Source organism: Aphelocoma coerulescens (genome assembly GCF_041296385.1).
Source record: "Aphelocoma coerulescens isolate FSJ_1873_10779 chromosome Z unlocalized genomic scaffold, UR_Acoe_1.0 ChrZ, whole genome shotgun sequence".
Taxonomy (NCBI): domain Eukaryota; kingdom Metazoa; phylum Chordata; class Aves; order Passeriformes; family Corvidae; genus Aphelocoma; species Aphelocoma coerulescens.
Window position 1 is genome coordinate 12,534,401 of NW_027184085.1, and position 13,158 is coordinate 12,547,558.

General features: G+C 36.7%; 1 protein-coding gene across 4 annotated transcripts in view; it reads left to right on the forward strand.

Annotated features, from left to right (window-relative positions):
• SLC1A3 (solute carrier family 1 member 3) overlaps positions 1-13,158 on the forward strand; it is a 59,473-nt gene that overhangs the window by 39,581 nt on the left and 6,734 nt on the right. For 3 of the 4 annotated variants that reach the window (XM_069001226.1, XM_069001228.1, XM_069001227.1), the window contains 3 exons: positions 3,546-3,750; positions 5,158-5,200; positions 12,191-12,486. In XM_069001226.1, the coding sequence (XP_068857327.1) occupies positions 3,546-3,750; positions 5,158-5,200; positions 12,191-12,486 (544 nt within the window). The remainder of the gene's footprint in view (positions 1-3,545; positions 3,751-5,157; positions 5,201-12,190; positions 12,487-13,158) is intronic. The other variant, XM_069001229.1, reaches the window with a different exon arrangement.

The window sequence follows — 13,158 nt, forward strand, 5'->3', positions numbered from 1 at the left end:
ATATTTTAAAATATTTTCATTTCTTCTCTTAACATCTTTGTTAAAGAACAACGTAGCATTTTGCTTTGTGACACTCTGGAGAACTTGTCATGTCTTTATTTCATACACAGTGGTATTTCTCAAGGGAGGGAAGGGGTAGGTGAAGGAAGAAGACAGGGCTGAAGGCTTGGGTTTGCTTGCAGTTTTACAGATTTAGGCCTACTCCTTTCTGTCTTTTCTTCCCTTCCTTCTCCCCAGCCTCCCTCCTTCCCCATCAATACTTAAAAAATCATTCCCATTCATGTTGTGGGAGCGCACACGCTAGGAGAAATTACGGGGGCTCTGCTCCAGATCACCTTGACAACTTCAAGGCATCCCTGTGCGTGGGGACTGGTGGCACAGCAAAGTTTCCCAGGCCCCCTGGGGAAGGGGAGGGAGAGGAAGAGAGGAGGCAGAGGTGCTGGAGCCAGTAGCGTGTGGAGGAGAGAGCAGCGAGCAGGATGAAAGGGGCACATACATCTCCTGCAGGACAATGGGGGTTTTGCTGGCTGACTGTGAAAAGACACTCTGAGGATACAATGCTTTGTGACACATGAAAGCTTTGGAGACCTTTCCAGAGTCCCATTCAGTTCTAAGAAATCTTGTCAACATCTTAAAATGCAAAGAAAACAACCCCTTTCATTTTCTCATGCTTTAAAAACAGATTTAAAATATTATTTTAGGCAATTGTTGTTGCTGGTACGCTGGAAAGTTTTGCAGTTCTCTGAGTTCCCAATAATTGCAGTGGGAGGGGAGACAACCCAGAAAGTCCCCAGTAAGGGCTCTCAGAGGTGAGCACTTGCTTCCTCCTCATACAGCTTTTGTTCATACTTAGGCCTGTCATCCTTCTGCTTTGAATGCTTTCTGCTATGCATTCCATGAGCAGCTACAGCTCAAGAAGAAAGGAATTGCTGTCCCTGTGTTAAAGCTGAGAAATAATTTATATGATAGTGAGAGCAGGAATGAGACTGAGTGACTTAAAATAAGGAGCCATGTAGTCCCAGCCAGGGTGCACACCAGGAGACCAGGCTGGAAAGCAGCTTACAAAGACAAGAGCATGACTCTTGGTTCCCTGACATACCACTTTCACATGGTTCCCCACTCAGTCCCAGAATCAGTCCAAGAAAAAAACAGGATCACAAAATCTAATCCTTCAAAACAGGAATCTTTACTGGTAAGGTATGCCCTACACTGACTCCTAGTGATTTCTGGAGTATAGGAGACTCAAGGGCGAAGTACAAATAAACTGTCAGGTTTGGTTAAAGCACAGGCAGGTGTGGCGGGAAATCCTCTAAGACTGACAGTGCTTAGCATCTGGTGCTGAATCTATTATCTGCAAAGGGCAGAATGCTGGGGAACCGACTGATTCAAAATCTCTGCATTTCCAAACATTCCTACCAAATTGTATAGGTTTGCTCATGTTGAAAAAAAAGGTTAAAATGGTCTTATGCAAAATGAAAAAATAGATAGACCTTTGTTGCTACTTTAGAAAGAAAAAGAACATTAAAAAACCCCCCAATTAATACATATAAAAATTAAATTGACTGACTAATATGTGAACATTCATTTTTCACTTTCTAAGTTATAAGTTTCTTATTCATACTTTAAAAATAAAATTTGTAATAAATGCTGTCTGAGATAAATGCTGTACAATTCAATAGCAGATCTGAAATTCTCAAAAAATTATTAACATTATTTCTTGCCTTGGCTAACCATATTTGCATTATTTTATATTTACCTTACTTGAGGACTCCAAAAAAATAACCAATCTTCCATTCACGAGTAAGAGGGCTACAGGAATTCCCGTTTGTAAAGTTAAGAAAGCTCTTTGTTACTTGCTAGTGTTTACCATTTTCCTCACAGAATTTCAGAACATAAATGCAAACTTACCATGAAAATTATAATACAGTTTTGCAGGTGGAAAATCTGAGTAGACAAATGAAGGATCAAATGCTTCAAATGTTGGATTTCCATGTTCAGTTTCTTGCTGTACCAATAACATTTTTCCTTCCACTCCAATGGCACACATAAACCAAGAAATTTAGTGTGTGAATCTAGTGATGGAATTCCTTTTGTGCGTATGAATCTTACTGGCTCTAATGATTTCTGCCAAAAGGGCAGAAAATGAAGAAAGGTGAACTGAAAGGGTAAGTATGAAGCATGTGATTGGTGTAATACTTTGAAGATTTGATTAGAGCCTGGGACACATCCTTGATCTCTGCTACATCAGGGACTAGAGTACTTTCACTGTAGCTCCAATAGAATGTATCTCCTCCTTTAGAAGACAGACAGAAGGATGTTCTATCTACAATGATTTGAAGAACATTTAGTTTTGCCAGGCAATGATTCAAATTTTATATTTCCATATTTTTTATATTCCTGCAGTCCTCTTGCCTTATTCTAAATGCTTTCTCCTCTGAGACAGACAGCCAGAACAGAAGGTGCTCAAATTTTTTTATCTGTTCAAAGGCAGCATCTGTATAAATGTGTAGGCAGTCCATGGAAGTATGGGTTAGGCAATTCCATATAGGAGGAGATAATAAAGCTAAAAGATCCTTTCAAAACCCCATTTTTCATTCAGCACTTTGAAAGCTTGATTGCAACAAGAAGCCTGAGCCCTGGTTTGAGACAGATGGCACAGGCCTCCAGATGGAGTATGGGCAAATATTGAGGAGAAGGAACAGTGGGACATTTTGAGGAGAAGAACTAACAAGACGTAGCTGTGACTGCTGGAAAGAGAAAGAGCATTTCCATTTCTGACAGTCCTCAGGAGACGTTCCTTCTCAGAAACTCAGAACTCTTTCCCTGACAGAACTGCACCTTCTTTTAAAAAACATATCGCAGCTATTCATCAGTGCAATCTCATGAAAAAAAACACTATAGAAGATACCATAGGGAGCACCCTAATATTCACAGTAGATCCAAACAGAGCCAAGAATTAGGATTAATGTTGCAAGTCCTGCAAGTTTATGGGAGGCTATAAAGGTTTATTCATACCTTTATGGTAAGGATTTTCTGAAACAGGTTAGCAGCATTTAATCTGTTTTAAAGTCCCGTGGCTTGGGACAGAGGTAAACTGAGGTCGCCCATTGGGGATTAAAGAAAACTGTTCATACATGTTAACTGTAGCAATCATCAACATCACTCAAGAGTACTCTATTTTCTATCTTATAAATTATGTGCAGCACATTTTTCAGACTGTTGTAACTACACTAATCAGAAAGCATGAATTGTCTCACTGGAATATATAGGGAGTGCCACACTGCATCAGACCAATGATCTTTGCATTTAATGACGTGTTAAGAAAGCACAGAAAGCTGTAACTCTTGTAATAGAAAATTATGTAACTAGGGGTGGAGTGGGAAGACAGTGACAAATGAGCTGCAAAAGAGGGACATCTTGCCTTGGGTAGCTTTAAGTGCCCTGGTCATCAAAACTCTTCCCACAGAACTATTTTCATTATGATTAGGTCATACCCTTTACTCACAACTGTATCAGTTGCATGTTGTTGTGCTTAAATTTACTAGGAATTGCTGCCCTGGATAGTAAAGCCTCAGGGAAGATGGGAGTCCGAGCAGTAGTCTACTACATGAGCACTACTATCATTGCTGTACTGATTGGCATAATCATTGTGGTCATCATCCACCCCGGGAAAGGTACAAAGGAAAACATGCACAGAGAAGGCAAAATTGTGCAAGTGACAGCAGCAGATGCCTTTCTTGATTTAATCAGGTATGGCTATGATATTGCACATTTTCTGTACCAGTAGCTACGATGGTAATATTTAGATTCACAGAGAAAAAAAGTAGAGAATTTTAAACAGTGACTGCATAAAGTTGCCAAATTTCTTTCAACTGTGTGATATCAATATCTCTAACCCTTACAATGCTACAAAAGGATACATGGATTTATTTCCAAATCAAGCTGTTGCAGGGGAAGAAACTGCTTTTAATACTGAAAGAAAGACCGATTCTTTCTTTCTTTCTTTCATGCACAAAAGAAAGACCTCTGTTCTGCTATCTGCATGGGTCTTTTTTCCTTTGTCCAAAGCACAGACCTTATTACCAAATTCCTCTACTTTTCTTCTAACTTGCAACAGTTTTCTCACTTCACTTGAACCCCTGATTTAGTTATTCGTTTTAATTTTGATTTGTAGCCACCAATCTGGGTGCATCTACTCAATTTATTCAATTATATGAATATAATAACTTCCAGGAACAGGCAAGTAAAATGCTTGAAATAGAGGGCACAGATGTAAACCCTTGTTTTCTCCTTGCTCAGAGACTCTGCAATAACTCTTTTATAGAGCTAGTATGCCACAGATGTATTCTAGGGAGTAGGGAAGCTGAGGTTTTGAACTCAGGAGCTTTTCCACAGGTAAAACCACCAAAATTTTGTGTTCCGCTAACCCATTTGGAGAATCCAGAGACATGGAGAAAGGCGTCCAAGGATCGTGCTGCCAGGAAGGGGGACTACAGAAACCTCCATTAAGAGGTCTGGCCTCAGATTCCTCAAGATTTATTCAATTAGGCTGCTTCTAAATCCCTCAGAAATGCACAAAGAAAACAAAGAAACAAACCCCCATCTGCAACAAACGTACACACACGTGTATGTATTATTATTATTATTATTATAGAATATTCAAACATCAGAAAGATTTGGGGTTTAGCCACAACAAATCAAGTGATAAATAATAATCAAGTGATAAACATCATGAAGTACTAGGCTACATAAAAGCAAAAACTATTTGAGAACTTGAAATACATTAAGTATTATTAAATTATTTATTAATCTGGATTCATAAAGCATTAATAAGTACAAAATTAAAAGTGAGTCTTGTCCCATAGAGCTTTGTACATTTAGTAATTTAGTTAATGTACTGCTCCATAACCAGACTTGCTATACAATATGAATACAGAGATTCCAGTTGCCAGGAACCATCCAATCCTACATTTCATCCCAGTAAAGCTAACCAGGCCAATGCTACATGCAACAGTCTACTCACTGTATATGTAATCACATATTTGTCTTAGGATTCCTTCAAAAATTAGCTGGTTAATTCTTCTATTAGCTGTGTCCTTACTAAAGGAATTATTAGCTTATTATTGCTTCTCATGTTACTTTCTTTCTCTTTCACAGAAATATGTTCCCTCCAAATCTGGTGGAAGCTTGCTTTAAACAGGTAAAAATATTTTTTTTTGTTTCCAAATAAAACATGAAGAGGTAAGAAATTAAATGCAACCACATTTGCCTTAGGAATATCACATTCTTGTTAATACCACTTACAGCAGAAACGTAACTTATATATGCTGCCAGCTGTCTCAAAAACTCCTGAACTAAACTAACCAAATCTATGCTCTGCTTTCAATCATATTGAGACAACAATATTTGCTATGAGAAGTGAAGAAAACCAGGCTTGGCAAGTCAAAAAAATTTTTTTTTCAAAATGTCAAATTCATATGTTGACAGCAAGGTTCATTAAAGTGAACTCAGGATTTGCTTTTCTAAAACAGTGTTATGTTAAACTGGGAGATACTGAGATATTCACCATCTGTGCAAAGACTGGAAGAATTTCAAGAATGTCATGTGACAAAGAGGTTTGAAAGAGAAGAAAAAATTTTGTGGACATTATCAAAAAAAAGGCAAATTAAGAACTTCCCGTCACCTGTGGTAGAAGTCCATAGGAGTACTTTTTTTATATTGCTTCTCAAAAGCCTCTATTGTTAGCTTGGTCTTAACCTTAGCTGTCCTACAGAGAAAATAACAATAACTAGTTACATTCTTTTTTTTTAAAGGAAGACATTATAGATTCAGTGAAACCTAGAATGTATGTTTCCATAATCTAATTGCTTCACATTGACCTCACAGACAATCTTGAACTGATATTACTTACCAGCTACTGCTGTAGCAATAAAAAAAGCTGAAATGTGAAGGTCAAGAAGAGCATAAAGTATAAACTTTCCAAAGCCAGCTGAGTTACATCTTGCAGAAGAATTGAAAAGAAATTGTAACATTCTCTCTAGTTATATAAACAGAAACCAATAAAAAGGAGCGACTTTCTGCATTAAAGATTTCTAGATTAAAGATTAAAAAGCAAACTAGACCCAGGTCCAAGACTAACAAATGCCATGCCTCTGTCTTCAGCAAGGATGTTGATGAACTCAGTACACTGATGCAGAAGAGCAGTATAGAAATGAAAACCTCTATATCTAAACTAGAAATAAATTCAAAGAATTTAATGTAATAAAGTACAGGAATGATACGATCTTTATCTCAAAATAATGAAATAATTAGGGCATAAAGTTATAGATGTAGCAGCAAGTATTCTTCATAAATCTCTCAAATTTGGAAGTTATTATCTAGAGGTCTTGAAAGCAATCAAAGTGCCTTCCAGATTGCAGTTTCAAAAAGATATGGGAAATTATTTAAGCAGATAACAAGCCATTAGCTTGATCTCAGTTATACTGAAGGATATAAATGCCTTAAAGGAAAAAGTAAAGACTTCATAATAAACAAAAATGAAAAGTACATAAAACAAACAAATTAGAAAAACCACAAAGGTTTCTGAAACATAGTTTGTACGGAGCTAAATAAGATAAAAACATACAAAAAGAAGATGAAATCACTATTCCTGAATTTAAACAGGAAATTAGTAGTTTTTAACCCTACGTTACTTAAAATTTGAATTCCTGAAAGCATCTTCATTTAGGAGTTATAGGAATACTTCAGCAGTTTTCCAATACAGATTAAAAAATTCTTTTTAATAAAGTATTCCACAGCAACAGGAAACTTGGCTCAGTGACTAGCAGTTCTAAACCCATGTTCTTAATTAAAGATGTCCTGTAGATTCTGTTAACATTAAATATATTGTATTTCTCATGTGCTTTACATCTTAAGGGGTTTCTAGAAAACAATTCAAAAATCCAGGACATATTCAGTGAAAGTTTTTATTGACTTTCAGCAGCAACTAAAAGTACCAGGATTAGTGAAATACCAGGATTTTAAATTTGTCATACTGTTACTTTTCAACTTGGTACCAAACCCTAGATTTTTATGTAAAAGTTATTTTGTTGTAGTAGATTCATTAAATTAAGATCTGAACTTGCAAGTATGTGTAATATTCATAGGTATCCAGATGATTTTTTTATATCTGACCCCGTAACTTTCTTTTCAAAAAGAAAGTTCCATCCATTCGGTCATGCGTTTCTCAGAAGATTTATGAACAAGAATGATCCATCTGGCACAAATCTGTTTCTGTAACACTGTGTTTGATGGCCCAAATACAAAACACACAAAACTACCCGTAGCTGTCCACACTCAACAGCGTAATACTGACCCACAGCTTTACACACCTGAAAATAATCACTGGAATATGCACTGCACATTTAAATCACATCTTTGGACAGATCAGATGTGCACATTCTGTCTCACAGCATCTTTAGGCAGGTTTCTTTCCTAGTTTATACTGGAACTCACTGGAAGGTGTGAAAAGAAATGGAACTGCGTGAGGAGCATAACCAAAGCGGGAGTGCTGTTAGGAGGAGCTGGGAAAGCTTTTACAGGATTGCTGCTGGGAGATGAAGAGTCCTGAAGGGAGACTGGAACCTTAGGACCTATCCAGGAAATATCTTCCTATATTTCCTACTGTTCTTCTTTCAGATTAGTCCTTTGGATTCCATTTCATGTTTCTTTCCAACTAGACTGTGAGGCAAAGCTGCCTCCCCTTTCTTTTACTCCTCCTCATCCTCCTTCTTTGCACATTTTCTTTCCCAGTAGATTTTTTCATCTTGACACTTGACTGACATGAATTTTCAAGTATGAGGGAGAGTGGCTTGTTTCCCTCAGGACCCTGGGATGCATTTTGTCATGTCCGATAGACCTCCATTCAGTTTCATCAGGTGATTCCAAGCCTTTGCTAACAGCAGGAGGGACTTTGCTCCTCAAATTCCACCTGAACATTCAGGGACTTGAGAGATGGAAAGCCTGACTGCCAGACAATGAAGACCAAGATAAAGAACTCATTGAGTACCTCAGCCTTCTCAGGCTGATTCTTAAACAGCAGATTATTAATCTAAATAACATGTCTTCTGGTGCTGGTGATTTCCGTATACTTGTGGTCATATTTCCATATGACCTTCACTATGCACAGATCATATGAGGTTTTCATGATTTTTATGAGTAACGAGAGAATCTGAATATATTGACTGCAACTAGATACTCCACATATACCGAAAATTAGTTTACTTTGTTCAAAATTTTCTCAATGCCCCTGCATTCACCCCCAGTTTAAGGATATCTGAAGAAAGGTTTACCTTTCAGCTCTGGCCACTATCTCTTAGTTTTTCTTTCTTTGGTAAATTAAGAAATGCTGTCTAGCCTGGGGCTGAGCAGTAGTGAGCAGTCTGCTTATTAAGCAGATACTGCTTCTTAGCTACTTGTTCTTTGTGCTGTGCTCTTGGGGTCTATCAAAGAACAGAAGAAACACAAGCAAACTTGTGCAATTAAGAGACAGAATCAATCTAAAAATTTGGGGAGGGTCATTCTGGTGTGAATAGGTAGAACTTGATGCCAGCTGAAGCTTAAAGAACTGCATTCCTTCTGAGATATTTTTGACTACATATTCTTTCCTGAATTTGTCATTATCAAAGGAATTGGAAGTGCTAATCATACATCCAGAAATTAATACTACCAATATATGATGTCTATTCCTCATGATATTTTGGGCTAGTTAATATATATTATGGCTTGTGTCATCAGCTCTTAGGCATAAAATTTAGAATGCTTTCGCACATATCCATATGGAAAACAAAGAAAAAAACCACTTAAAATGGAATATCTCTGTCTTAATTTCTTTTAAATTTTTAGGGTTGTATTTAAGCAAACTTGTTGCTTTTAAAATCAGTATTCTCTAAATGCAGCATCATCATACAGACTTAGCAAAGACAGTAATAATTACATTATCTCAGATTAAATTATGACAGTGAATTATAAATTTTCAGAATAGTTATCTTTTCAGCAAGATAAGCCACCAGGATGTGCTGCTGCCAGATTACAATGTTTCTTCCTTAAAGTCCTTCAATAGATCCAAGTCAAATGACTATGTGTATCTTGTATCACTAGTAAAAACAAAATAATAATCGAAGTGTAAACAACTGATTCAATGCATTGTTGAATACAACAACTATATTGTCTATTTCATAGTGTGCTAAGTTAATTAAAATTAATTTTCCAGTTGTTCATTACCACCATGTCTTGTAAAAACGCATTATTTTTGCATTTCACTTGCAGATATGATTTTTTATAGAAAGCTGTTCAAATTAATGCATTCAAATATCACTTATCTTGCTCCTCAACTGTTCTGGATACATGAACTTAAGGAAAAATTATTAGTATTTTGCATCTAAAATCTTACTGGGCAAAAATACCTCTTCCTGGAGACATACTGCACCAAGTACCCTCAGAAATGACAGGACTTCAGTGATGTTGCCTAGCCCATCACATATTATCAGTGAATGGACCTCTGGTCTCTCTCCTGAGACCCTTAAGCCTACAATTAGCAGTTTTATTTTGTCTATTTTTTTCTATTTCTGAAAGCTGCAAAGGAATAGGAATCAGCCAAATCACAATGTGATATTAAACTGTCAGTTTGAGCTACATTAAAAGCTGGTAACCCTGATTGCCACTGAGATAGAGATCTGATGAAAATACGGATGTTATAAAAACTCAAAAAATTATTTCTTGCCACCAGTTACTCTGCAGAGCAGAAATAATCAACCCTGCTATTAACTCATCTATTTCAAAACACTTTCTAACATCTTGAAGGTGGTTCTTCATCCAGTCACTTCCTATAAGCAGTTGGCTTTTTCACAATTTCACACACAGAAAATATGTTTAGTGGTGGTGTTTTGCCTTTAATGTAATTTGAAAAAGCAATACTAAGAATAAAGCTCAATCTACACTCTACACTGTGCTCCTCAGTAGATACATCCCTTGTGTTTCCTGTATCTGGTCTTCCTTGATTTCAAATGCTTCACCAGGAAACTTCTCATTACTTTTGATAGACAACTTTGGGTGTAAGAGCCACAGAAGGCATATCCACAGGGATGTCCTGGGGCTGAGCCAGCTATAACGAAAGAAAGAGCAGCTCAAGTAAATATTCCAAGCAAATAAAGTTGCTCTGCTTCCCATTGCTTAGCTTATCATTTTGAATCACACTCTAAATAAGATGTTTCTCCACTGCTCTAGCTGGGGTTCCATAAAGACTATTCTCCCTAGCAATATTTCTGAATACTTAAGTCTGGTGAATAAGGTGAGAGATCAGGTAAGAACTACATCTCTGTGGCCCAGTATAGTAGACGAAATGGAAAAGGACTTTGCTGAGTGAGTTCCTAAAATCCGCATTATATTTCTAAAGAGACTTAAATAATATAAAATTAAAAGCATGTTCCTGCTGCAACAAAATTCAAGAATGAGCCCAAAATTAAGGCATATTCATATTACCATGTCAAATTCTTTCTAACACAGGTTTTTGAAGGCAAGAATCTTTGTGTTTGATGTAAAGTGTTAGGCAGTATTTTAACATTGCTGACAAGACAGAATAAAAAACACTTCAATGAGCACATTATATTACATTTCCATTTACACTCTAATACCACTCTGTTACTTAAAGATAACCCCATCCTGCCTTCCCTGGTTCTTCCCTGACATTCATCAGTCAGTGAGAACTGATTCACCTCCACAGGTTTTACCCAAAAAATGGTGACTTTTTTGCTTGGTAAGATTTCTGCCACTTTCAAAAGTAGAATTATCTCACTAAGAGATCGAACAAGAACTATCACAGGTTGGATGTGAGTTGGTGAGGCAGTGGTAGTGGGCTTTTCCATGTCAGCCAACTGCTCATAGAGCTCTCAGCTGACTTCTGTACAGCCCAAATTGTAAAAGATTTTAACAAATTTTATTCAAGACTCAAGAGTATCTGACCTTCATGTAGGTTTGTTCTGCTACATATTATTCAGAAACTTTCCACAAGTATCCTGCAGCAGGTTTTATTTGACATTCTGAAAGACTTAGAGCCTTTAGAGGGATACCTCAAATATGTTGGAAGGAGTGCATAAAAGTATTCAGGTGCAGAAAGTAACATTAAATCAGGCTAGTGTTGAAAGATGATGATACTTAGGTTTCCCATCCTGGTCATAATTAATTTATTTCACTCAAGTACTTCTGAAATGTTCAACAGTTTCCAGATATCAGTAGTGATACTTAAACTTGGGGACGTAGTTCTCTTTTCTTGGTAGCTCCGAAACAATAAAAATCCAAAGTTTCTGAACAACCTTGACACCAGTATTCTGCTGCTTTAATGGACTAATTAGCATCCTGAGATACGTAAGAAACATTATACTAGCGATATTCAGCATGCTTTATGCTTTGGACAGGGCGGCAGGGCTTTTTGAGCCCAGATAGAAATATTTGGGATGTAAATTTCTCTTTGGGAAAACATTAGGGGGTGAAAGACCGGTTTCCAAAGCACACATTTAGGACGATATTGATATTTAGAAATCCATTTGTCTGTTCCATAATGGAACCATTTAAATTATAATCATTTCCTTAATTAAGAAGTGTGGTGACTAGTACTGCAGAGTAAACTAATGACTTTGCCATAACAAAGGAAAAAAGAGGTATGCTGTATTCAAGTTAGCTTCAGTCTAATTTTTTTTAATACAAAAAGATGAAGAAATAAAGAAACTCCAGAGCACAAAAAAATATTTTTCACTAGCCAAAAAAAGACTATAAAAGGTTGGAATTTTGTTGTAGGGAAAAATAGCAATTTGTATAAAACACAAACTAAGAATCAATAGTTTTGTTACCAGATATAGGAGCATGACAAATCTGAATCTTTTGCAGATGACTTTGGCCTGTTTATGAGAAAATGATTTCTAGAAGCTAAAACTAAACATTTAGTGTTAGAAGTTATTACAAATTTTTGTTGCTTTCAGGAAATCCAAGTTTTCATCATAGCACGTTTTACCTAAAAATATTAAGCAAAAAATTCAAATGTCCTACAATAATAAATAACTATTTTAATTGTGATGATTTAATAATAATAATAAAAACAGTAACTTTGTTTGCTATGATTCACCGAATTTCTATCTTTCTTTTATTTTTGTTTTAACAGTTCAAAACCAATTATGAAAAGAGAAAGTTTAAAGTAACTATTCCATCCAATGACACATCCACGGTGACTTCCATAATCAGCAACGTGTCAGAAGCAATGGAAGCTCTCACCCGAATGAAAGAGGAAATAGTTCCTGTTCCAGGTTCTGTGAACGGAGTGAATGCCCTTGGCTTGGTGGTGTTCTCAATCAGCTTTGGCCTGGTGATTGGGAGCATGAGGGAGCAAGGTCAGGCACTGAAAGACTTCTTTGATAGCCTTAATGAGGCTATCATGAGATTGGTAGCTCTAATCATGTGGTAAGTGCCTCTTCGATAAATTCCTTTCTAAGCTACTAAACAACATTTTTTCATCACAGTTCGGCACTGGGCACTGTTTGGCGGAAAGTCAGACAATAAGATTGTATCTACCTTGTAGCTTTTTTCATGAGTGAGCTCTAGAGCTGCAACTCTCTGTGACGATAATTTGCCCAAACACACCAGCTCTTTCAGTGGGTTTTGCTTTTGACATGAGAAGAATCAGGGTCTATGGTAGAAGTTTCTACCCTTTTACAGAGGTATTCTATGTCTTCATAAAGATAGCAATCACAGCACTAAGATGTTGAAGTTTCCTTATATCCTAATCTGAATTCATTAAAGGAAACCAACAAACCTCTCCCATAATCTTATTTCTACACAGCAAGACCTCGTTATCATAATTTTCCAGCACAGCTGGTTCCTGTAGTTGTGGGGTGTATCCATACGTCCTTGCATTGTAGCTGCACTGCTCACACATACACATAATTTTCCTGCTTTCTTTATCGTGTTCATTAGGTAAATAAAATAAATACCTTTTCCCTCAAGGTATGAAATCTTTTCAAAATTCTTTTCATTATTCTCCAGGTAGAAGGTTAACTATGAAAAGAAGTAACATCTTGTTGCCTTCTTTACTACAGAAAAAAACCAAATCAACTCCCAAGAGTCTATCCAGGA